This window comes from Crotalus tigris, unplaced genomic scaffold (assembly GCF_016545835.1).
Source record: "Crotalus tigris isolate CLP2741 ecotype Arizona unplaced genomic scaffold, ASM1654583v1 scf7180000020201.887925, whole genome shotgun sequence".
In the NCBI taxonomy this organism is placed as follows: Eukaryota; Metazoa; Chordata; class Lepidosauria; order Squamata; family Viperidae; genus Crotalus; species Crotalus tigris.
In genome coordinates, this window is record NW_024097902.1 from 463,863 (window position 1) to 488,947 (window position 25,085).

At 37.7% G+C, this 25,085-nt stretch overlaps 1 protein-coding gene across 14 annotated transcripts in view; it reads right to left on the minus strand.

The window, feature by feature from the left end:
* UNC79 (unc-79 homolog, NALCN channel complex subunit) overlaps window positions 1-25,085 on the minus strand; it is a 176,024-nt gene that overhangs the window by 45,474 nt on the left and 105,465 nt on the right. For 11 of the 14 annotated variants that reach the window (XR_005559472.1, XM_039365857.1, XM_039365854.1 and 8 more), the window contains 5 exons: window positions 24,909-25,061; window positions 22,932-24,167; window positions 19,136-19,243; window positions 9,749-9,865; window positions 1,425-1,508 (listed from right to left, as the gene is read on the minus strand). Coding sequence is in view for 13 of the 14 variants with exons in the window: in XM_039365857.1 (XP_039221791.1) it covers window positions 1,425-1,508; window positions 9,749-9,865; window positions 19,136-19,243; window positions 22,932-24,167; window positions 24,909-25,061 (1,698 nt within the window). In the remaining variant the exon portion in view is untranslated. The remainder of the gene's footprint in view (window positions 1-1,424; window positions 1,509-9,748; window positions 9,866-19,135; window positions 19,244-22,931; window positions 24,168-24,908; window positions 25,062-25,085) is intronic. The other 3 variants (XM_039365850.1, XM_039365848.1, XM_039365853.1) reach the window with 2 other exon arrangements.

Genomic DNA, 25,085 nt, shown 5'->3' on the forward strand with positions numbered 1-25,085 from the left:
TCATGATAAATCAAAATTATCTATTTGTTGTCATTTGATTATATATAAAGAGCTACAATGCTTGAAAGTGAACTTTCAGAATTTTCACAATTGTCCCAGTGAAAAGATGCCTTGTAATTTAAGGCATCTTTTTAAAGATTTTTTTTATTGATCTAAGCTCTTAAAAATCATAAAGCAAAAAATCAAGAGGATATAGCAATTTTCATTTGCAATTTGTTTCAATTCATTCTGTAACTTAAGGATAAGTCTTTCAAACAATCGATTTTCCACATGACGTTGGCCTGAAACATTTTTCATCTTTAAAGAAACAGCAACGACCATCAAGAAATGGCAAAAGATTTTCATTAAATCTCAGGAGTTGAAATTAATCTTAATATTGCTTGGCAGAGATCTATGAAAGTAAATTCATCATTTGTATTCAAAGTGTTTAGAAGCATAAGAAAAAAATGCAATTACGAATAGGTCATTATTATACCAGCAAAATGCTTCAAAAAACCAAGAACAGGCTGACCTATATAATCCTATGGGAAATCAGTTCTTTTTTTTCTTTTTCTTTTTTTTAACTGAGATTTAAAAAGTTATCCAGAAATTTGCATATTTAATATTTGAAGAAAGCAGGAATGCTAATATAGCTAGAGAACCCATAATCAATGGTAGTTATACTGGCATAATTTTATATGTCCCATTACATAAGCAAGATTGATAATTCTTCCCTGTTTACTACCATATTACAATAATTTGAAATCATATATTCATGTTTGTTGCTAAAATGGACAAAATAAGAATTTCAATCAATTATTGATTTAGACAAAATATTTCTTGTTCATAAAAATATTCTCCATAAGAAGTTGTCAATTGTTTTTTTAAGCTTCACAATAGATTTTTGATCTTCAGACTGCTTTAATAATAGTAGCCATCATCCTGAAAGTCATAATGATGTATATATCTTGCCTTGCCCAAAGACATTGCTCTGGATATTTGCCAAGACATTATGTGACTAGATGCTGCATTCAAGCTGAAAACAGTTAATGCATGAAGACTGTGGCTTGCATAACTGGGGTGGAAAGGCAACCATTTCAAAAGAATATATATTCTGTACACTTAGGCTGATGAACAATGAAATGAAGACTATTCAAAATCCTTTACAGAAGTTAAAATAGTTCTGTGTTTCAAGAACGGAAGCAATTCAATTTCCTATGCTTTTGAAAAGAAGCAATAAATTTTGTTAGCAATCATTGTAACAGAATACTGAGATGTATTTAATTTTCAAGTTCCTCCAGTTCAGATATAAAACCCATGCAAAGTAAATGAATTGTTCAGTTCAAAAAATATCAAGACCACAATTTCAGTTTTGTGTTAACTAGGAACCCTAGTTGTTAAATCTTCACACAGCAACATCACAGCTGAACAGACCCTGAACTAACCTCTTATTCTTAGTGGTTGTCCTTCTAGGTCAGGGTTTAGGCAAACTGAGACGTTGCACGGTCTCTTCCCATGCTGTATCTGTTCTGTGGATATAGAGAGAACTTCAGTCCCTGATGGGTTTCATTAAGAATTGGCCGTGGAGCTATTCCAATAATAAATACACCAGCTAACAATTAAAAGATGCAACTCTTGTAAACCAACTAGAAAATAAATAAATGTTTAGAAACACAGGAAACAGTCCTATACCAAGTGACACTTCTCCATGTAGCCCAGCTTTTTTGGAACAGAGGTTTTCACATTTCTTGTTACCTAAACCTTATAATTAAAGATGCTGGATGTCTGATCTTTGGGGGACTTATTTGTATAATAAATAAGTGCCCTTCAGTTAAGCTATGAGTCAGTTTTCTAACTAGCAAGCTCTTAAATATAAAAGAGAAGGAAGATTAGAAATGTCTACAGTCCTAGTAAAGTATAAGGATCTGATTATTTTGAATCTAAAATGCCTTTGGCAAATCTTTGAGTTTGGGTACTCTGCTTTGCTTTTTAATCACAAATTAATTACTGATTTAGATGTTTAGAGAACACTTAAGTTCACAAACCATAGCACATGTAAATACTGGCAAGAGAAAGCAATGTCAGGTGTACAACAACAAAAGGAATGAAAAGTCTAATCATGAGGGCACCGTACATGCATAGGTGATTATTTTATACTGCAAAAAAGGAGAGAAATGTTTGAAATAAAGTATGAGTAAAGAAAGGCCTGAGGCTATTAAGTTATCTCAACAAAACAAAATAATTTTTCTGAACTGAAGTCAATTGGGCAAAAATGACAATGCACCAGCAAAGATAACCAGAATGGAAAGATGATTCCCTAAAATAAATATATGTTCCCTTATGAAAGTGACTTGTAAGTCACAAAGTGACTTATACTGAAGTGATTTATGCTGAAGGTTTTTTTCGATATCATTTTTAAGGTGATTTAGCTACTCAGTAAGATTTATCCTTGCCATATCTTTCTGAGGTAGAGTAAAATGATATTCATTCTGAAGTTTACAATGAAGCCTGTAGAAGACGGCCTGTCCAGGGTTCCAATAAAGCCCTGTGAAACCCAATGCCCATATTATAGTTCAAGGCTTCTTCTAGCAATCTAGGTTGATTCTAGCAAGAAAATTAAGCAAACCACATCCCCACCACTGAAATAAAACAGTGCTAGCTGTTTTAGTGAACAGAGCCAGTATGGTCTAGTGCAGGGGTGTCAAACTCAATTTTATTGAGGGCCACATCAGCATTGAGGTTGGCCCCCTGAGGGCAACCTCAATGCTGATGTGGCCTTCAATAAAATTGAGTTTTATTGAGGGCCACAGTGGGTGTGGCCAGGGTGGGTGTGGCCAGGGTGGGTGTGTCCTACTGGGTGGGTGTGTATGGGGTGGGTGTGGCCTGCTGGGTGGGTGTGGCCAGCTCTACATCGTTTGCGTCAAGGGTGCCTGTGAGGGCCTGGGCAGGAGGGGATAGATCTGAGGGTCTCTGACAGAAGGGGGTGGGACCAGGGCAAGTGACAAGGCATGGTCCACTGGAGGAGCCTCACTGTTCCTCTCAGGCATGCGGGGGAGAGGGGGGCTTATGGAGCTAAGACTGAATGAGTTTCAGCATAGATGGCCACCACATAATTGTGCATTGGCTCCCAGCTGGCCTGGGCCAGGGCCAAGGCAGAGGGGGCCGTTCCCTCACTGTTTCCAGGATGGCTTCGTGGACCACATGAAACCACTTTGCAGGCCGCATCCGGCCCCCGGGCCTTGTGTTTGACATGTCTGGTCTAGTGGTTAAGGCAACAAGCTAGAAACTGGGAAACTGTGAGTTCTAGTTTACCTTAAGCACAAAGCCAGGTAGATGACTTTAGGCTGGTCTATCTCTTTTGGCTCTAAGAAAAAGGCAATGAAAAATGTTGCTTCCAAAACTGCAGAGAATACATAAGGCAGTCAGCAATTCACAATTATTTGAAGGGAGGAAAAATGCAGATAATTGTAAACCTACCAAATTTCTTATAGAATCTAAGAAATGATCATTTGGAAGAGCTTTGGAATTTCTCTTCCAGGGCTAGGGAAATTTTGAATTATTTTTTTCAGCTGGTGCTGAATAAAGGAATTAGGTATTAGGAACCCTTTATTTGTCTGTTGTTGTTTTTTTTAGATTTTTACAATGACTTACTTATTTCTGTAAAATAATTGTATACTACTATTTGTTTAATTAAATATAATAAATATATCACACAATTAGAAACAGCATGTCAAAATATTTGAAAAAGGGTTGTGTAAAATATATAAAAGAAGCAACACAATAAATAGTAAAATAACAGCAATATATTATTAAAAGCCTTGGTAGAATAAAGATACCTTTGCCTAGTGCTAAAAAGATGAAAATTGGACAAGCACATATTGGTAAAGAAAGTATTTCAAAGATGGGTCTGTGTATATGTGTGACTGCCAATGGATGGACCACTCTCAGGTAGCCACTCAACACATCTAAGTATGGGAAAGCATCTGAAGTGACCTCTGAAGATGATTTGTGGGCTTGCTCTTAGACTTTGCACAAATATCAAAGGTTGCCTGTAACAGAATTCAAATCCCTACACACTCTCCACTATTATTAGTGCCTTATAAACCCTTTCCAGCACACTGCCTTTGAGATATATTTGGATATAAAATTGTGGGAAATACATCTCAAGGAAAAGTCTGAGGAAAGCCATTTCCTACACCATTCATGACTCAATTACTGCCATCATCACTCCCCTCCAAAGCATCACTGCAGATCCTGTTCCACCATTTCAATGGTTAGAGCATTTAGTCTGGGACAGGGACAAGGTTGGGGAGTTATGGTTTGCATAATAGAAATGCATACAATGATATATAGTCTGTAGAAAGTGTACGTATGGAATCTGCAATCACAATTCACAATGCTGTATGACTTTCAGTGCCAACTATGAGGAAATGCAAGTTGCTATTTTATCTCATCCTATTTTAAGCTCCCTATAGGATTACATATACAAGAATGAGCTTAACATCCCAGATAACCACAATGAGATGGTCACTGACCTCGAACCAGACATCCTAGAATGTGAAGTGAAATGGGCCTTAGAAAATCTGAGCAACAACAAAGCTAGTGGAGGTGACAGTATTCCAGATGAGCTATTAAAAATCTTAAAAGACGATGCAGTAAAAGTGCTACACTCAATTTGCCAGCAAATTTGGAAAACTCAACAGTGGCCACAGGATTGGAAAAGGTCAGTTTACATTCCAATTCCAAAGAAAGGCAATGCCAAAGAATGTTCAAACTATCGCACCAGTGCACTCATTTCACATGCTAGTAAAGTTATGCTTAAAATCCTACAAGCTAGACTCCAGCAGTATGTGGATCGAGAACTACCAGAAGTACAGGCAGGATTTCGAAGAGGCAGAGGAATTAGAGATCAAATTGCCAACATACGCTGGATCATGGAGAAAGCTAGGGAGTTCCAGAAAAATATCTACTTCTGCTTCATTGACTATGCAAAAGCCTTTGAGTGTGTGGATCACAACAAATTGTGGCAAGTTCTTAAAGAGATGGGAGTACCAGACCATCTCACTTGTCTCCTGAGAAACCTATATGTGGGTCAAGAAGCAACAGTGAGAACCGAACACGGAACCACTGATTGGTTCAAAATTGGAAAAGGAGTCCGGCAAGGCTGTATACTGTCGCCCTGCCTATATAACTTATATGCAGAGCACATCATGAGAAAGGCAGGGCTAGATGAATCAAAAGTTGGAATTAAGATTGCCGGGAGAAATATCAACAACCTAAGATATGCAGATGATACCACTCTAACGGCAGAAAGTGAAGAGGAACTAAAGAGCCTCTTGATGAGGGTGAAGAAGGAGAGTGCAAAAGTAGGCTTGAAACTCAACATTAAGAAAACCAAAATCATGGCATCCGGCCCTCTCAATTCCTGGCAAATAGATGGGGAAGAAATGGAGGTAGTGACAGATTTTATTTTTCTGGGCTCCAAGATCACCTCAGATGGGCACTGCAGCCAAGAAATTAAAAGACGCTTGCTCCTGGGGAGGAAAGCTATGGCAAATCTAGACAGCATACTAAAAAGCAGAGACATCACCCTGCCAACAAAAGTGCGTATAGTCCAGGCCATGGCTTTCCCAGTTGCATGTATGGCTGTGAAATTTGGACCATAAGAAAGGCTGAGCGCCAAAGAATTGAGGCCTTTGAACTATGGTGCTGGAGAAGACTCCTGCGAGTCCCTTGGACTGCAAGGCGTTCAAACCGGTCAGTCCTAGAAGAGATCAACCCCGACTGCTCTTTGGAAGGCCAGATCCTGAAGTTGAAACTCCAGTACTTTGGCCACCTAATGAGAAGGAAGGATTCACTGGAGAAGAGCCTAATGCTGGGAAAGATTGAGGGCAATAGAAGAAGGGGACGACAGAGAATGAGATGGCTGAATGGAGTCACTGAAGCAGTAGGTGTGAATTTAAATGGACTCCAGAAGATGGTAGAGGACAGGAAGACCTGGAGGAACATTGTCCATGGGGTCGCGACGGGTCGGACACGACTTCACAATTAACAACAACAATAGGATTACAGCCATCTGGCAACAGTGGCTGTAGCCAGATTACAGTGGATGAAAGGTTAAATACCGATAGATAAACCTTTGGTTTCACCCAGCATAGATCCTCCTCTATTAATGAGAATCCTAAATATTCCTGTTTTAATTAATAGACTGACTGTTTTTTATGTCTGCAGTCTGCAGAATTGCTGCTGGTCTTTAATTATTTTTATATAATTCATTCCACATGATATTTCAGAAAGGCAATACAAATATTCATAATAAATACAATTGGCTATTCATATATGAAGATGGTTAATTTATCAAAATGATTAAGTTAAATATCCATTTAATATTCACCAAGATATCAAGATTTGATATAGGAAACATTTTAAGACTGAAATTATCCTAGTGCTCCCATTCTATTGCTGAAGTCCCAGAGTTTTCTTGGCAGATAATTGCAGTTAAGCATCTGGTCTCTAAATGTGCCAGAATCAATCAAACTGTAGGATCTTCAGTGAAGTGGGACACATTACTATTTTCACAGAGTGTCAAAGTATGTAATAAAGGAATATTGTAATTAGGAGGCAGAGATTTCATATTTTATAGCCATTATGTCTTCAGTTCATTTTTCTTGAGGATATGGAAAGCTTGATATCCAATTAGCACATTTTTTCCTATATTGCAGCTGAGTCAGAATGATAGATTTCGTTATTCAAAGTACTGTATACATTAATAGCACAACAGTGGAAAGTGAGCTGTCCTTGGTGCTCTCTGAGCTTGGCTGTTTTCTTTCAGATGTTTTATTACCCAAACTAGGTAACATCATCAGTGCTAATAAGGAATAGGGTTTGCTCTCAGTTTATATTCTAGCACAGGGGTGCCAAACTTGCAACATCACATGATGTGTTGCAATGTATCGCGACTTTATTTCCATTCCCGGCAATGGGGTGGGTACGGTTTTGCCATGACGCATCTGGCCCGCGGGCCGGCAGTTTGAACCCCTATTCTAGTGGCTTGCCCTGTAAGTGTGGTGGGAGTAGTCTTGGAGGTTCTTTGGTTGGCCTGTTTAGTGTTAGCTTGTTTGGCAGTTCCTTGATTGGGGTACTGCTTACTTTTTGATTGTTGGTCTGATGTTAATCTTGGAATTAATCAATGCTCATCTGGGTGTTGATTGCTGGTGGGAAGGTGCTTTGGTCGTTTTGTTTCCTTTTTGGCTTGTTGATTATCTCTTTTGCACAGTATGTAGATATTGTTTATGTCTTTGTGTCTATTGTTGGCTACTTTATCAAAATGCCAGGCTTCTAGAGATTCCCTAGTATTTTTAAATTTGGCCTAGTCTAGGTTGCTCACAGTTTCCCAATTGAAACTATATTTAACTCTGTCCATATGTCATGAGATTAAAGAGTTTTCATTATGTCTTGTGACTACTAGCTGGTGTTCATCTATCTGTTCATAGATGTGTTCACACAGTGGAATGTACTCTCCTAAAAGATAGCAATGGCTTTGAAGGAGAATGAATATAATTTATAATGCTATCAATGGCTATCAATCATAAAGATTATATATATGATAACATATAAATAATAAAGATTATTAATATGATGACTGGTTGCAGGAACTGGGCATGTCTAGTCTAGTTAAAAGAAGGACTAGGGGTAATAATATTTGAGGGGCTGTCACAGACAAGAGGTGGTCAATCTATTCCCCAAAGATCTGAGGGCAGGGACAAGAAATATTAAGGAGAAAACTAACCCAGAACTAAGGAGAAATTTCCTGCAGTGAAAACAATCTGTGGATCTGTTTATGAGTTCCTGGTAGTTAAAGTGTGCCAGTAAATGGGTTGTTGCATTTTGAACAATTGCAATTTATGTGTAATCTTCAGAAGCATCTCCAGTTAGAGTCTGTTGACATAACCTGATGGTGCACTGATGAGAACATGAATTGATGTTATGAGGTTCACACAAGTGGCACACCAACTAAAGCTGAGAAGGAATCCACTGGCTGCAATCTCTACCTGCCCATATAGCAGTGCTTGTGAATCCAGGAGGATCCTCAAACCACAGCTGATCCTTCAAGGTTTGTACTTCCCCTTCAAGTGACAACATGAGAGCTTCAAATTACATCAGCAGCTTCATGTTACTTGGGTTCAATTTCAGCTTGCTTTGCGCTCCAGAAACCAACATAAGACTTCCTCAGCATTACTAATCTAGATATCTTCAACAGGTATGAGTTTTCCTTATAGTACTTTACCTGTACTTGTATCAATGGATGACCTTGACATTTGATATAGAGTTCAAAAATAGAGGAAAGCATAAACCTTGCAGCACTCCATGTATGAGCAGCTACTGGGCTCACCTCTTTTCTTGTATACAAATATGAAATCAGGAAAGAGTAGAATTACTCAAGACTATATTCTCAATGTCCAATGTCATTGGTAATCAATATAATACTGAAAGCCACTGAGTGGTTAAGAAGGACTAGAAAGGCACATTGCTCTATTTGACTAAGGTATTCCTTAATTCAGCCAATGCTGTTTCTGCCTCATGCCCAAGTCTGAATCCACACTGAAAAGAATTGATGTGATTTGTTTCTTCTATGCAGCATTGTAGATAGCCTTCTACCTTCTTCTTTATACTCATTCCATTAAAGAAAAGGTCAGAGATTGGGCAATTGTTGTCAAAATTAGTCTAACCCAGGGACAGCCTCTTGAGTAAGTACAGGTAGTCCTTAATTTACAATCATTCATTTAGTGGCCAAAGATACAGAGGCACTGAAAAAAGGTGATTTATGACCATTTTTCACATTTATGTCTGTTGCAGAATCCCCGTGTTCATGTGATCAAAATTCAGATGCTTGGCAACTGGTTCATATCTATGATGGTTTCAGGGTCCTGGGGTCATGCGATCACCTTCTGCAACCTTCTGACAAGCAAAGTCAATGGGGAAGCCAGATTTGCTTTACAACCATGTTACTAACTTAGCAACTGCAGTGATTCACTTAACCATTATGGCAAGAAAGATCATAAATTGGAGCAAAACTCACTTAACAATTGTTTCACTTAGCAATAGAAGCTTTGGGCTCAATTGTGATTGTAAGTCGAGGACTACCTATGATATACAGAGTCTCCTTTAAGTGGTAATACTCCCATACACTGAGTCTGTGAAGTGTTGATCACCTTCATAAAACCAATCATGTGCCCCCAAAAAAGAGCCATGAAGAGCAGAACTAACTCCCATATGGTAAAAAAACATACAAGACAATTCCTTATCCCAAGGGTAGGCAACCTTGGCTCTTTTATGACTCATGGACTTCAACTCCCAGAATTCCTGAGCCAGACAGCCTACCTCTGCCCTATCCACTTGTTCAGAGTACATAGAACAAAAGGGGTCCATCTAACATCATAAAATGTTGTTCCAGTCACCACTGCAGACTTTGCCCACAAAAAGTCAAAATCTAAGTGAACTACACAGCCAGACATGGGAATCAGCACCAAAGTAATGTACTCTCTCTTGGAATGCCCTATCCCAGGGCTTCTCAACGTTAAGATATGTTGACCAGAATTCTTTGCCAGATACACATCTTAACATGGCTCATTTTGAGAAACCCTGGCCTATTCTATGCTTCCCCACTAAAACTCTCTTGACCCATCACTATAGAAATTTGCTTAACCTTTCCATTCCTGTGTATCCTATCCCACAAAACAGGTCATTTCCTGCAAACTGGAATACTTACCAGTGTCCCATGTGTTAATATTATGAGGAGCACTAGATTGGTGTTCCAGCTGCCTCTTCATCAACTGATTCATGGTCAGTGCTCCCAGAGAACCTCTTTTCATCTGTCGGAAGTGAGCTGCAATTCAGAAATTAATATATTTGTATGATTTACAGTATTATTTACTATTATTTGCAATTACTTATAGCCAGCTTTTTCTTCAAAATGAACTTTTCTAATCTGTAATATAGCTCTACATCTCTACATACATTCAACCAATGGATTGGTATTCAATGAAGTGTGCTCAGATGGGGATGACAATTGTCGAACAGATCTACAATTGTACCTGCAATTTTATTTCTGTGCCCCCTATTTGCTCTAGATTATGAGGACAACCTTTGGATCCATATGGCATCTTACTGATGAATATCACACTGAAAATATTTCAAATACATTTTTTGTATAAAGGTTTGCTTGATCGACTCAATGCTGACTTAGCATTCCATCCTTCCAAGGTTGGTAAAATAAGGACCCAAATTGTTGGGGCAATATGCTGATATTGTAAACCATTCAGAGAGTGCTATAAAAGCACTACAGAGCGGTATATGTGTCTAAGTGCTATTGCTATTGTCTTTATTTCAATCTTTAGTACTCCAAAGCATTTTTAAAATGTGAGATTGATTCTGCAGTTGAATTATGAAATAGATTAAAATTTCATTTCCAATTGATATAAGATTTTTAACTTTAAAAATGTTTGTCCACATCAAATTAGAGAATAGCATAACTTTCTTCTCTAGTGCTATGCTTAAAATCAGTTTATTACAAACAGAATTTCCCAACGAAGTGCAGCAGTTAAAATTTTAGAGCAGACATTCCTGCCTAGTCATAAATTGTTGCCAAAAGCAGAGGAAATTGGTTATTGTTCTTTCTATGTTATTTATTTATTTAAATCATTTATATAATTCCTTTTTGGGGCAGCTCCCAAGCAAAAGTTAAAACAACATGTACAATCACATTAAAACTATAAAACTAAACAGTTTAAAATATTAAAAACAACAAAGACTGGGCACCTTCTAATGTGCCAATATACAATCTTACAAAATTTTAGTGTTTATAGTGGAAAGTACCTTCCAGGTACTTTCATCTCCGTGAAAGCACTAACTTTAAGAATTATGATATTTATCTCATTTCTCAAGGAAAGGTTTGATTTTAAATATTAGAGTTGGAGGGTAGAATTATTGAAAAATATCTTATTAGCATTTAAAAACCAATATGGTGTATACAGATTATTATACAGTATAACCAAAAATCAAACAGCAGCAGTACATTCAGGACAAGTGCATTTGTGATTCCTTGTATCTAAGAAGGTCAGGCATAGTTCAGTGCAACACTTGTTTTGCAACTGTCTTTCGCAGTACCCTTTTCAATCATGGAAACTGTCCTATATGTAAACAAATCACTAGTCTACAAGGACAGATTACTTATCTAGGGTCTGTGATCTCTGCTCTTCAGGCAGAAATTAGGTGTTCAGTTCAGCCCCTCTACTCCACTGAGCCCCCAAGCTATCAGCCCCCTCTACCACAAAGATCCTGCAGGAGAAGGGCAGTGTGGAGAACCATGGGATCTGGCAGGGTGAGAGCTGTGAACCATAAACACCAAGCTTTTGCTGTGTCCCTGCACAACAGATACAGTGCCCTTGCTGACCTTAATAGGGACATTAAGGAGACAGGTAAAGGTATTTGTGATGACAACTCAAATAAGCAGGGGATCTTGGTCCGAGTTGAAGAACTAGATTTCAACAGGGAGAAGTGTGAATCAGGTATTACACATCAGTCATGCAAGAACAGAAAGGCACCCAAAAAGAGAAGCCACCTTCTGGTTGGTGATTTAATTATAAGGGATGTAAGTTTAGGAAAGGACACAGAGGTTTTGAATGAGGTCAGGTGTCTTCCAGGTGCTACTACCAGTAGGAACAAGAAGCGTATTTGTAAAATAATCAAGAATGCCAGTGAGGACTGTGATGTGGAGGCTATTGTACATCTTGGCACTAACGATCTGTCCCAAAAAGATGTACTCACTGTGCAGAATGACTTCCAGAGCCTGGGGCAGGAACTTAGCAGAATAGGCTGTAGGCTTATTTTTTCAGAGGTCTTACCAGTGTATAAGGACCAAAATGAAAAAGGGCAGCATATAGCACAATTCAATATGTGGCTAAAGGAGTGGAGTAAAGGGGAAGGCTTTGGATATATTAGTCACGATGTCAGCAGCTGGTCCAATGAAAAAATGTACAAAAGAGATGGTTTGCATCCATCAAAGAAAGGGACTGAGCTACTTGGCTATAAATTCACAGATTTTCTGGAGGAATATTTAAACTAAACAGCGGGGACAGTGAGCTAACTGATACAGAACATCCCTGTCCTCAGCAATCTAAAAATTATAGGGCTATTAGTGCATGTAACATAGATGTGTGTGTGGACAAGAACATCAACCTTGCTGTCAAGCAAAATCAAGCTCTTAATAGCGAGTGCCACACAAAGTGCACTAACCAAATAGGTGGTAAGACATTAGGGGAACTCAGGCACCACACAGGTTTTGTAGGACGTAAACACAGGGTCGATCATAAAGGACTCAAATGTCTATACACAAATACACAGAGTATGAACCGCAAACAGGGTGAACTAGAAATTCGGGTTAATGAGGGCAGATATGATATTGTTGCCATAACGGAAACATGGTGGGACAAAACCCACAAATGGAACACACAGCTAGATGGATTTAAATTATTTAAAAGAAACAGACCAAATAAAAGAGGAGGTGGAGTTGCTCTCTATATAAGAAATAACTACATCTCTACAGAAATAGAGCACAACAGTGATGAAAATAGTCCTGAATGCATATGGGTCAATATAAGAGGGGGGGGGAAACAACATTGCCATAGATGTATACTATAGGCCACCCAACCAAACACAGGAAATAGATGAACTTTTTGCTAGTCAGCTAACTAAGGTATGTAGGAAGCACATCACAATAGTAATGGGGGACTTTAACTACCCTGACATCAATTGGGAGACAAACTCTGCATCAAGTGGAAGATTAAACAGATTCCTGACAAACCTAGCAGACAACTAAAAAGTAGAGAAAGGAACTAGGGGATTAGCCATTTTGGACCTAATTCTCACTAACAGAGATGAAATGATAGAAGGTGTTGAAGCCATAGGAACCTTGGGAGGAAGTGATCATGCAATATTGGAATTCAACATTATGGAAGAACAAGCAATAGAACATAGTCAAACTAGAGTCTTGGACTTCAAGAGAGTTAATTTCAATAAATTTAGAGAAGGTTTGGGAAGGATTCCATGGATGAGAATCCTCCAGGGGAAAACAACTCAAGAGGCTTGGGAAATTTTGAAAAGTGAGATAATAAAGGCCCAGTCTAGCACAATACCAACAAAGAGGAAAAATAACAGCTCTCAAAAGAAACCAGCATGGCTGCATAAAGAACTCTCTGATAAATTGAAAGATAAAAAGGACAAGTTTAGAAAATGGAAACAGGGACACATAACTAATTCAGAATATCAGCAAATAGGCCGAGCCTGCAAAGACAATGTGAGGAAAGCCAAGGCTCAAAATGAACTAAGGCTTGTCAAAAATAACAAAAAAAGCTTCTTTCAACATGTAAAAAACAAGAAAAAAGTGAAGGAAACGATTAGTCCATTAGTGGGTGAAAGTGGCAAGAAGGTGACAAGCAACAGGGAGAAAGCAGAACTATTTAACTCGTTTTTCGCATCTGTCTTTACACAAAGGGAAAAAACAGACCAACCTATCAAAAATAGTGCCATAAAAAATAAAATAGAAATACAAGTTAAGATAGGCAAGAAAATGGTAACTGAACACCTGTCCAGCCTAGACGAATTCAAATCACCAGGACCAGATGGATTACACCCCAAGGTTCTTAAGGAACTGGCAGATGTGATCTCAGAACCACTGAACTATATTTTTCAAAGATCCTGGAACACTGGGGAACTACCAGAGGATTGGAAAAGAGCTGAAGTAATTCCCATCTTCAAAAAAGGGGGAAAAAAGGACCCAGGAAATTACAGACCTAACAGCCTGACCTCAATACCTGGGAAGATTCTGGAAAAGATAATCAAACAACGAATCAGCGAACACCTACAGGCAAACAAAGTCATTACTAAAAGCCAACATGGGTTTGTCAAAAACAGATCATGCCAGACAAATCTTATTGCATTCTTTGACCAAGTGACAAAATTAGTGGACCAGAGGAATGCTGTAGATATAATTTACTTGGACTTCACTAAGGCATTTGACAAAGTAGACCACAACCTACAACTTGAGAAGATAGAAAACTGCGGGTTAGACAGCATCACCACCAGATGGATCCGTAGCTGGCTGACCGGCCATACTCAGCATGTGGTCCTCAATGGAACCGCATCTACATGGAGGGAAGTGTGTAGTGGGGTGCCCCAGGGCTCTGTTCTGGGCCCAGTGCTCTTCAACATCTTCATCAACGATCTGGACGAGGGGATAGATGGGGAACTCATCAAATTTGCAGACGTCACCAAGCTGGCAGGAATAGCCAATGCTCCAGAAGACATGCTTAGGGTACAGGAGGATCTGGACAGACTTGAACACTGGGTGCTATCTAACAAAATGAAATTCAATGATGAAAAAAGTAAGGTTCTACATTTAGGCAAGAAAAACCAAATGCACAGGTATAGTATAGGGGGTACCTTGCTCAATAGTATTAACTGTGAGAGGGATCTCAGAGTCCTAGTGGACAATCATTTAAATATGAGCCAGCAGTGTGCTGCAGCTGCCAAAAAAGCCAACACTGTGCTAGGCTGCATTAACAGAGGGATAGAATCAAGATCACGTGAAGTATTAATACCACTTTACAATGCCTTGGTAAGGCTACACTTGGAATACTGCATCCAGTTTTGGTCACCACGATGTAAAAAAGATGCTGAGACTCTAGAAAGAGTACAGAGAAGAGCAACAAAGATGATTAGGGGACTGGAGGCTAAAACATATAAGGAACAGCTGCTGGAATTGGGTATGTTTAGTTTAACGAAGAGAAGGACGAGGGGGAACATGATAGCAGTGTTCCAATATCTCAGGATGCCACAAAGAAGAGGGAGTCAGGCTATTTTCCAAAGCACCTGAAGGCAGGAAAGGAGCAATGGGTGGAAACTAACCAAAGAGAGAAGCAACCTAGAACTAAGGACAAACTTCCTGACAGTTAGAACAATTAACCAGTGGAACAACCTGCCTCCAGAAGTGGTGAATGCGCCAACAATGGAAGTTTTTAAGAAGAAACTGGACAGCCATTTGTCCAAATTGGTATAGGGTTTCCTGCCTGAGCAGGGGGTTGGACTAGATGACCTCCAAGGTCCCTTCCAACTTTATCATCATCATTATTATTATTAGATTTCTGATTAAATTATTTTCTCCATAAAACACTTTATTATTTTTTTAATTTTATTTTTACCTCTTTTATTATTTTATTGAAATCATTTTTTCCTATCAGTTATTTCTAAAAATGATCTGCAAGTCTATTCATGCTATCCTACTTTAACATGTATTACATGGCCCTGACAATGATTTTCTGTCCCTAAGCATCTCACATCTAATCAGGTAGAAAATATTAACATTCACAGTAGTTATAATTCAGTGCAAGCAGGAAAAACAGGAAAAAGATTTAAAAGTGTGGAAAAGAGAACCAAACACAAGAAGAAAAATCTATTGGTTTTCCTGAATGATATAGAATTGATGAAAATACAAAGGGTACTGCATGCTTTGCAAATTTATATCACACTTGAGGGAGATCATATGGAAATCGCAGTATCTGACACTGGTATGGATTAGGAAAAACCTAAAAGGAGTTTTCCCTTGATCAGTGTTTCCCAACTTTGGTAACTTTAAAATGTGTGTGGAGACTTCTGGTTTTGTGCCATAGCACACGGCCACGGGATAGCAGAGCTCCACTCCCCACGGCCAGTTTCGTCCTGCCAGGGGAATCCTAAATGGGTCTGAAGTTGCCCCGAAGAGGTGACCTGAAGGAGGGTCATTCCATTGATCACGAAATGACAGCAGTCATTTCGTTTGATCTGGGGGAAGCTCTCCGACCCAACAGCATGGCATCAGCATCAACATCAGGTGTTGGTTATCACCTTTAAAGCCCTTCATGGCATAGGGCCCGGTTATTTACAGGACCGCATTCTGCTGCACAGTTCCCAGAGACTGGTGAGGTCCCATAGATTGGGTCTCCTTCAGGTCCCGTCGGCCAGACAATGTCGGCTGGCGGGCCCTCAGGGAAGGGCTTTTTCTGTGGTGGCTCCAACCTGGTGGAATCAACTTCCCCCCAAGGTTCAAACTACTCCCACCCTGCCGGCCTTTAAGAAAGCCGTTAAAATTCTCCTGTTCCGGCAGGCCTGGGGCTGATGTCCCCGGGGGGGGGGGCAGGATATGATCGGACTCGCGGTATGACTGTATTATTTTATTGTTTTATGATTGTTTTAATCTCTGTACGCCGCCCTGAGTCCTTTGGGATTGGGCGGCCTATAAATAAAATTAAATACAAATACAAAAATACAAAATCTGGCCCAAGCTACCTGTAGCCGAAGTCCAAGAGCATGAACAAGAACATCAGTGAATAGCGTGCTTGAAAATGGTGAGAGTATCGATCTTCTCTCTTCTATCTATTAACTGAATCCTTGGGAAAGCAAGAAAACCTCCGAAAGTGAAGGGAGGGAACTATATCCTCATTCCCTCATGGACGGAAGCGGCGAATTAATAATAAGGGGGAAAGAAATAGACTGAAATTAAATTTAAAATACTACAGTCTGGACAAATCTAGAAACTAAAAAAACTGTTAAGATTACACCTAAAAGGGTTTTAATGAAATTATTAAAAAATATATAACAATAATAATATTTTGTCTGAAAAAAATGGAAAATGAACAACTACTGACATCTAGAGGAGAATCAGAGCACAGGACACTAACAATAATGACTCAGAAACTGGCAGGATGCCTAGAACCAAAGAATAATCTGTTCCTTTAAATTTTAAATAACCTTGAAGACAGCTGGGAACAAAGAAAGAGCTGGCCCAGCCATAAGATTAAAAAGTGTCTGAAAGAAAAATACCTGGACTGTTGACTAAATTTAAGAATTGTTTAGAGAAAAAGAAAAACTTTGGCTCTTGGCTAATCTTTTAGAGGAGAATCTACAGGAAGGACTTAAGGTGGCTTAACATACTGAATTACAATTTTGACTGATTGATAATTAACCCCTGAACTAAAATATTGATGAAAGACTATTTGAAGGGAGGAGAAATCATGGATATCGTACACTTATCAACAAATGACAGGACACCATACTCAAAATTCACTCCTGAAGGATTTAGCCTGGAATATCAAAGACTCTCAGAAGCAATATTTCAAAGCAAGACAAATACCTTTCAAGAGGAAATGTACGCAATGTTACGACAGATACAAATGACAATAGATTTAAACCACAAGGAAATCCAGAATAATTTTGATGACATAAATAAGCACATCTCTAATCTAAATCTACAAGAAAAAAACACCCAGAAAATGACAGCGAATGAACAGACAAATCAGATAAACAGAACACAATTAGAAGAACATGATCATATCAATGAAGCTACAAATGAAAAGAATCACAATCCAGCACAAACAGAAAAAAATCTACAAGACTTTGATATAACAATAAAAATGGAGTGGACTATGGAATTCCCAGGAGAATCATTAGAGTTTGGGAAACAGAAAGTATATATCCTACCTATTCTATCTTCTGTATTCCCAACAATACTTGCCAAAACACAGGAACTGCTGGGTAAGCGGAATATATCAACTTGGAAAGCTATTCAGCAAAAGAAGAAGGCTAGAGACAGATTCAAGAGATTTGATTTGCCCTACCAGATGGAATATTACATGAGTAAACACTTGTTTGAACATGGTTAAAAGAATAGAGAATTTTGAACATAAAGGGGCCCTATAACAAGAGGGATAAGAGTAATATAGTATGTTTTACAATATACTGTATGAAATGTAAAAATATTGGAATGATGTAACTTTTATAAATATAAGTGAAATATAAGCTGATCAGAAAGGATGTTATACCCAGATGTTATAAAAAGCACAGTATTTTTATAATACATGAAATATGAAAATATTGGGATGGTGTACCTAAATGGAAAAATCTGGATATCTAGATGACTAACATTGAAAAAAAATCATGACTGATAAGAATGGATTGAATAAAAGGGAAAATTAAGCTTAAACAAAAATCATGAAAATAGGATGCATGGTGAACTAATGAGATGGTTATAAGAATAATATAAGCTGATAAAAAAATGTTATACATAAATGTTATCACTATCTGTATAAATATGAAAAAATGTCTCTATTTAATCATTTATATATTGAAAATATTAAGAATTGTATTTGTTTAAGGTTGAAGAAGGAGAATACAAATGGGAGAAGGGAAGATCAAAGACATATATTATTAATTAATATACTAATTATGGAATTATAAAATTTAATCATTATTGACTGTTAATTAATTATTATTCCCTTTTTTTCTCAAATATATAAACCAAGGCAACACGCTATATACCAGGCACTGGAGATTATTATTGTTAAAAACCAATAAAATATTTTAAAAAAATAAAAAATAAAATGTGTGTGAACTTCAACTTGCAGAATTCTCTAAGCAGCATTTTGAGGAACTAGAAGACCTCTGAGATCATTTCCAACTCTTTTATTCTATGTTCTATAACAATGGTTCTCAACTTTTTTAATGCCGTGACCCCCAGCTGGTCGTAAGTCAAGGACTACCCAACCGGTTGTAAGTCGACGACTACCCAACTGGTCGTAAGTCGAGGATTTTCCCTGCCCGGGAGCACCGCACATGCAAGTCAGGCTGTCTCTGTCCTGACTTTTGGCAGGCTCAGCAGGGCAGAGACAGCCTGGACAATTCAAGAGAGTCTATTCTATTGGCTTTCAAAAGCCAATAGAATAAAAGGGAGTAGCACAGCTAAGGAAAAGGGGGAAAAAATGGCGGACTGCATTGTTTGGCGACCCCCGTGAAATGGTCGTTCGACCCCAAATGGGGTCCCGACCCACAGGTTGAGAACCACTGGTCTATAATGATGAATGATAATATAAAATGACTTCTCAACCCTTTATAAAGCTCATTATTACAGAATGCCAACTCCATTCTGGTACTTTTAGAATTAATTAACACAATACACACATAAACATTTATGAGTGGAGACAAGTAATCCACCAGATGGCAAAACATACTAAGAAGCACAAATGCAGTAAACATTGGTTTCTTTCCTCAAAGTCAGGGGAGAGCTTACTTGACATGGAAGAGTGGCTACTTATCTCTGGTACACCTGCTTCAAGTGTAGGAGCAGAAGATGACTCCCTTGGCATTTCTAAGGTTGAAAGTACTTTAGCTGATACATCTGCAAAAAGAAATATTGCTTGAAACTCAGAAACTTTTTTTGGCTTTTGAAATCAGAGGATAATTATTCATAAACTCTCTTTTTCTTTCCATTTTTTCCATTTTTTTTTCTTCCTAATATGCCTTTTTATCACCTCGGTACTAAAAATAGTAATTTGAAGAAATGAGATTCTTGTGATGAGAAAACCATTTATTTTCCTTTGTATCGCACTGAAATTAGATTCACACATACATATGCTGGAGAATCTTTTTCAATACACTACTTTCTCCTATGTAAATGTTTAATTTCCATGCATCCCTATAAAGACAATTGTGAAATTGTGATTTACAAAATGCTGTCTCACTTTTTTCCAACACAGATTATAAGGAAAGACCAATCGATGGATGAAAATAGCACTTGGGATCTCTAACACAAACAAACCCTGCCTTCCTATGGACTCATATTTACATACATGATTCACCATCATAATGGGTATGTTGCCATCATAATGCATATGTACATTTTAATGCCCAGTTATATTTTCCTTACACCTCTAGAAGGCAGCATTATAGAAAATGCTGCTATATGGGGAACTTCCAAGGGAGGTATGGGAACTGAAAATGTCTTTATGAAAGTGGAGCTGACAACCCCAAGGAACCAATGAGTAAAATCTCTCCAGATAAGGAGAGGATGGGAGATCGGAGAATTTTAGGAAAGCAGGTTGGGGGAGGGAGAGGGTGATGGTGATGGTGACGACGACGACAATCTTAAGCATGGAACAACAGTTATCATCTACTTTGGTTAATATTGATTACTGCTATCCTATTCTTATCCAATATTCCTGTGGAAGAATTGCAGAATATATATGAAGAAAAAAATAACCAAGTTTTCAAGTTCCAGAAAAGTGGTAAATGGAAAATTTGAATAACCTACCATGAATCATCTCCTTTCCACACTTTTCACAAAACCTTTATTGTTGAGGAACCGGTTAAGCTGATGACAAAGAGAGCTCCCTAGAAATAAATGATGCCTCATTGATCTTTCAACTTTCCTTTCCCTCTGATAAAGGCATGTGTTGAACTTAGATAGTTTAGTTAGGAAAGAGATCTGGCAGAAATGCTGACTTTCACAACTTTACTCAGAGTCAATGTTTTCTATTTCTTTATATTATAAACTGCTGCTTTCCAATCACCCAATTTTGCTGTGCCCTTCTTCCTTGAAAAAAAAATAATGACTTCCGGTTTGCCATTATGGCCGCCGTGGACGCTGGAAGGCAAGCTCCATCTTCTGCATTCAATTTTGCACTGCTGGGGGACCCTGGAAAGGGTCAAAAGTCACCCTATGGGGGCAACCAGCAAGGAGGGATCCCTGCTTGATTGTGGGAGGTCTGCTTGATCTGGGGCAGCCCGCCAAACTGGCAGACGAAAGACTGGCCATAGAAATATGGCTCATCACTAGGCTGCAGACAGCTAAAGTCAAACTTACCACCTGGAACTCCAAAACACCGCAGATGAGACTGGGTGAGATCTGAACCTCTCTTTAATCCCAAGTATTTTTTTTTCCTACAAAGCTGCCCAAAGCATCTTCCCCCCTGGGAGGAGAGAGGGAAGGGAACTTTTATCCCACCCTCTAAAAATAGCGGCAACTGACTATCCAGGGGAGTTAAAACACTGAAAGAATAACCTTAATCTAACTGGATTTATATGCTTCTAAAATTTGGGGACCAAAAGATTTCTTATCCTTATCGAAGACCTTGGTTTTTATTTACAAAAAAGAAATAAAATTGGAAAAAGGATTATAAAATTTTTGGACTTAAAAAACCTTAAATGGCATTGGTGACATTTTGTGGCTACGTTTGATATTACAACTTGTTATTGTCTAAAGGAGACTTGGCTGGAAGCCCAGACTTTTTCAACCTTGATAATTATCAGCTGTGAGAAGGTCAGCTGTGTTCTATACTCCATTATAAAATTATTTTCATTCTCTGACTTTAAAGCTCTTAATTTAACACACTACTAAGAGAATATGGATGAAGACCAGGAACAGATTCTCCTTATGTTAAAAGCAATACATGAAACCATCTTTCAGCTTGTGATGAAATAAGATGCTACTGAAAAGAACAAGATGTCAGCCCAAATATACGAACTCAAATTTTGACTACAACTAAATAATCAACTACACAAACATAACAGAAGAAGTGGAACAATTAAATGCTATGACAGAGGATTCAATTGACCAACAAATACAGTCAATGGAAAGTCCAGAAAAGGGACTGACAACACTGAAAATGGAAAATACTTTCTATATAAACCAGAAGAAACTTGAGGAGCAAAAAGAACAAACCGAAGGGAAGATAAATATACCAGGACAATTATGGGGATCTGGATTAATTGAGAGACGATTTATTAACCCTTCCAAAAAATGGCGACTGGATGGTCTCTTTTATTTCAAATAATATATATAATAACAGAGAGAAATCTATTTGATGACCTAAAAGCACTGACATGAAGGACGAGATGGCAAAGGAACAAAGCAAGAATAAGGCTGAAGAAAATTGGGGTTTTGGTTTATCAGCGAGGAATTTATATTACTAATTAAAATAGAATATACTTAAATAGACAAGATGTGTACTTTGAATGCCAGATTTTGTTATGAATTCAGATAAAGAAACTTTGGTCATTTAAAACTTGGAACTATAAATAGAAAAGTTGAATCTGAATATTGATGGGAAATTAAAAATTGGAGAAAACAAATAAATAGGATATTGATTGTTTATAAAGATTGAATGTAAAATAATTAAAATACGTAATAAGCTAAAAATTTATTGATAAATATAATAAATATATTTTTATTTAATTGAGATAATAAGAACTATATTAGTTTAAATATGAGACAGTAGATATCAAGAGAAAAAGTGAGGAAATATTTGATGTTGAAATAGGGGAAATTTTGATCATTAAATTTAAGACATTTGTAAACTAGTTGAAAATAAGAAATGTTATATTGTATTATTAATTAGATGATGTAAGATGGTGGGAAATAGAATATACTCAAATAGATAAGATGTGTATTTTGATTAATAGACTTTGTTAAGAATTGTGATAAAGGAAACTTTGGTTACCAAAAATTTGGAAATTATAAATATCAAATGTTAAATTTAAATATTGATGGGAAACTAAAAATTGGGAAAAACTAACTACAGGACATTGACTGTTTATAATGATTGAATGTTAAAGTAACTAGAATATGTATAAGCTAAAAATTTATTGAAAATTGTAGCAATGCTATCTTTACTTAATGGATATAATAAGAATTGTATTAGTTTAAATATGAGACAGCAGATATTAAGGGAAAAGGAGAGAAAATATTTGATGTGGTAGTTTGAGATTTGTACTAAAGATTTTTGTATGTTATTGAATTATTGATTAACTCAGCCGTCACGTTGCTTTTTAAATACTTAAATGTAAAATTAGAAAATCAATAAAATATTACAAAAATAATCAGGGCTTTTTTTCTCATAGAATGCCCAGAACGGAGTTCCGGCACCTTTTTGGATGGAACCTTGTAGGGTAGGCAAGGCAGGTTGTATGATGTGTGTGAGTTCTGGCACCTTTTTTTTTTTTTTTTTGAAAAAAAGCACTGAAAATAATAATAATGTTGATAATCAGATCATTTCAAAATTAATGCATAAGCAACTGGTATTGCTCACCTGTCTCTTTCTGCTCTCCCAGCTTATCTAAAATGTTAAAGGAAATGTCCAGGTATTCTCTCTGGATGGCACTCACAGCAATCTTTCTCTGCTTCCTCTGTCTAGGAACTATTTGGATTTTAAATTCTGATTCTTCAGCTTCTTCCTCTTGCTTTTGTTCTGTACTTTGTTCTGTATCAGATTCTGCACCGGCATCAGGCTTTTGACTTTCAGCTTGGCTATCAGAGTCCTCAGGGACTTTAATAAAGACTGTTTTCCCAGTTGAACTGGGAAAGGGTCCAACAGGCTTAATTTCTTCTATGCATAATTCAGAGTTATCATCAATGGACATCTCTGAGAGCGCAAATGATTTTTGCAGCATATCCCTTTTTTGCTTTAGTGTCAGGGGGCTGCCAGGGGATCTCCCTTGAACATCTTCTGGCTTAGCCAGCTCATCAACACCCTTTTGACTTTCAGGGGTAGTTGGGGGAGTTTTGTCTTGTGCAAATGATACAAAATGGCTCACTTCACAAGGAGTCACAACTTCGGAACAATCTTCAATGCTGAATTGCACCAGTGGAGTTATGCTAAGACTGAGGATAGAAACACTGGTAGGACTTGATGGTGAGGAGGCAAGTGTCATCCTAGAGTCAATGCCGTGCAACTGACTTGTGATATCAGTCTCTTCCTCATCACTTTCCACTATTCTAAGAGGAGGGAGTGACTCAAAAACTAAGGAGTCGCTATCTGAATTGGAAACAACAGATTGTTTTTCGGGCCCTGACGTTGAATCAGACGACAGATCTATGAGATCTAAGTCCTCCTTTGCAGGAGAAGTTTTAGCTGGGGAATCTACAATCACTTCATATGGCTCCATGCAGTTTAACCTGACTTCTGGAATGATAGGTCGTCGCCTCGTTTGACTTCTTTCCGGGACAGCTGGAATATTTTCCTTCTCTCCTGTATCGTGTTCCTCTGTTTTGGTAGAAGAATTTTGCTGTGGTTGTCCATAATCATTCTGCCTCAGTGTGGTATAAGTGGAAGCGGCAGGTGGCTTTTCTAAGTCACAGTGATCTATGCATGATTTCCGACGGTGCTCGTCTAATGTAAACAACAGGGAGTCTGCATTTCCTATGTCAAGAGATTTTTGTTTTAGAGAGCGCAGTTTCTTTTTCTGAATGCTTTCTTCTCTCATACAGCGCAGAATATTGTCTTGCAATATGCCAGTTTCTCTATATTCAGCCAGTTCTATTTCACCTAGAATAGAAAAAGCTGGTACTATTCCATTCAGTGTCATTTTGCATTTCCGTATTTAAGCTATAGTGGCATTTTAGATAAAATTCCTGTTTATAACATCAAGACTACATTGTATGGATGCAGATAGTTCTAGTTCTAGTCCTAAAGAGATTTTCTAAGGTCAGACATAAAATCAGTTAACAAGAACAAGATGGCAACATTAATACACTAATTTTAATATTGATAACACCAAAGTTAGCTTCCCATCTTTTTACAGTTACTAATTCATGCCCCAGTTCATGGTATCAGTTCTGATAATATTGTCATTTATGGGAAAATTGTAAAAACAGAAAATCTAGTGAAGATTTTACTATGTTTAGCAGACTAGATATTGAACAGGAGAAAAGAAAAATATTTTTTATGGTGTTCTAAATTATAACTGGCTCAAACTTACAGGGCTGATAGCAATACAATAAGCTATTACTTAGTATTTTATAAGTGGCAATTTTATTGCATTTTATTTTATAATATCCAGAATAAAGAGTGTAATTTAAATATATAGACAATCCACAAAGTCTCTCTATGATTCTAAGGTACAGATGTTGATATGCTTGCTTACCTTATCCCAGTTCAAGTCAAATATATTCACGGTATATCAAGCATTAATCATATAATCGTAGTATTTCCAGGCAGAAGCTTTGTGTCTAACATGACAGTGCTTCTCCCCCACTCCCACCCACACACACCCAATGATATACATACTTCTTTGAGCATTCATCTCAACTGGCTGATATTTCACCACTTTGCTGCCTCCAATTCTTTTCAACCTTGCGAAGAACGTTTGTGATTCTTTATTGCCCGTTCCAGTGGGTGTATCATGAATGTCTGATTCATCAAAGACACTGTCTTCTTCTGCTTGAAAGAGAAAAGGTTGGCAAC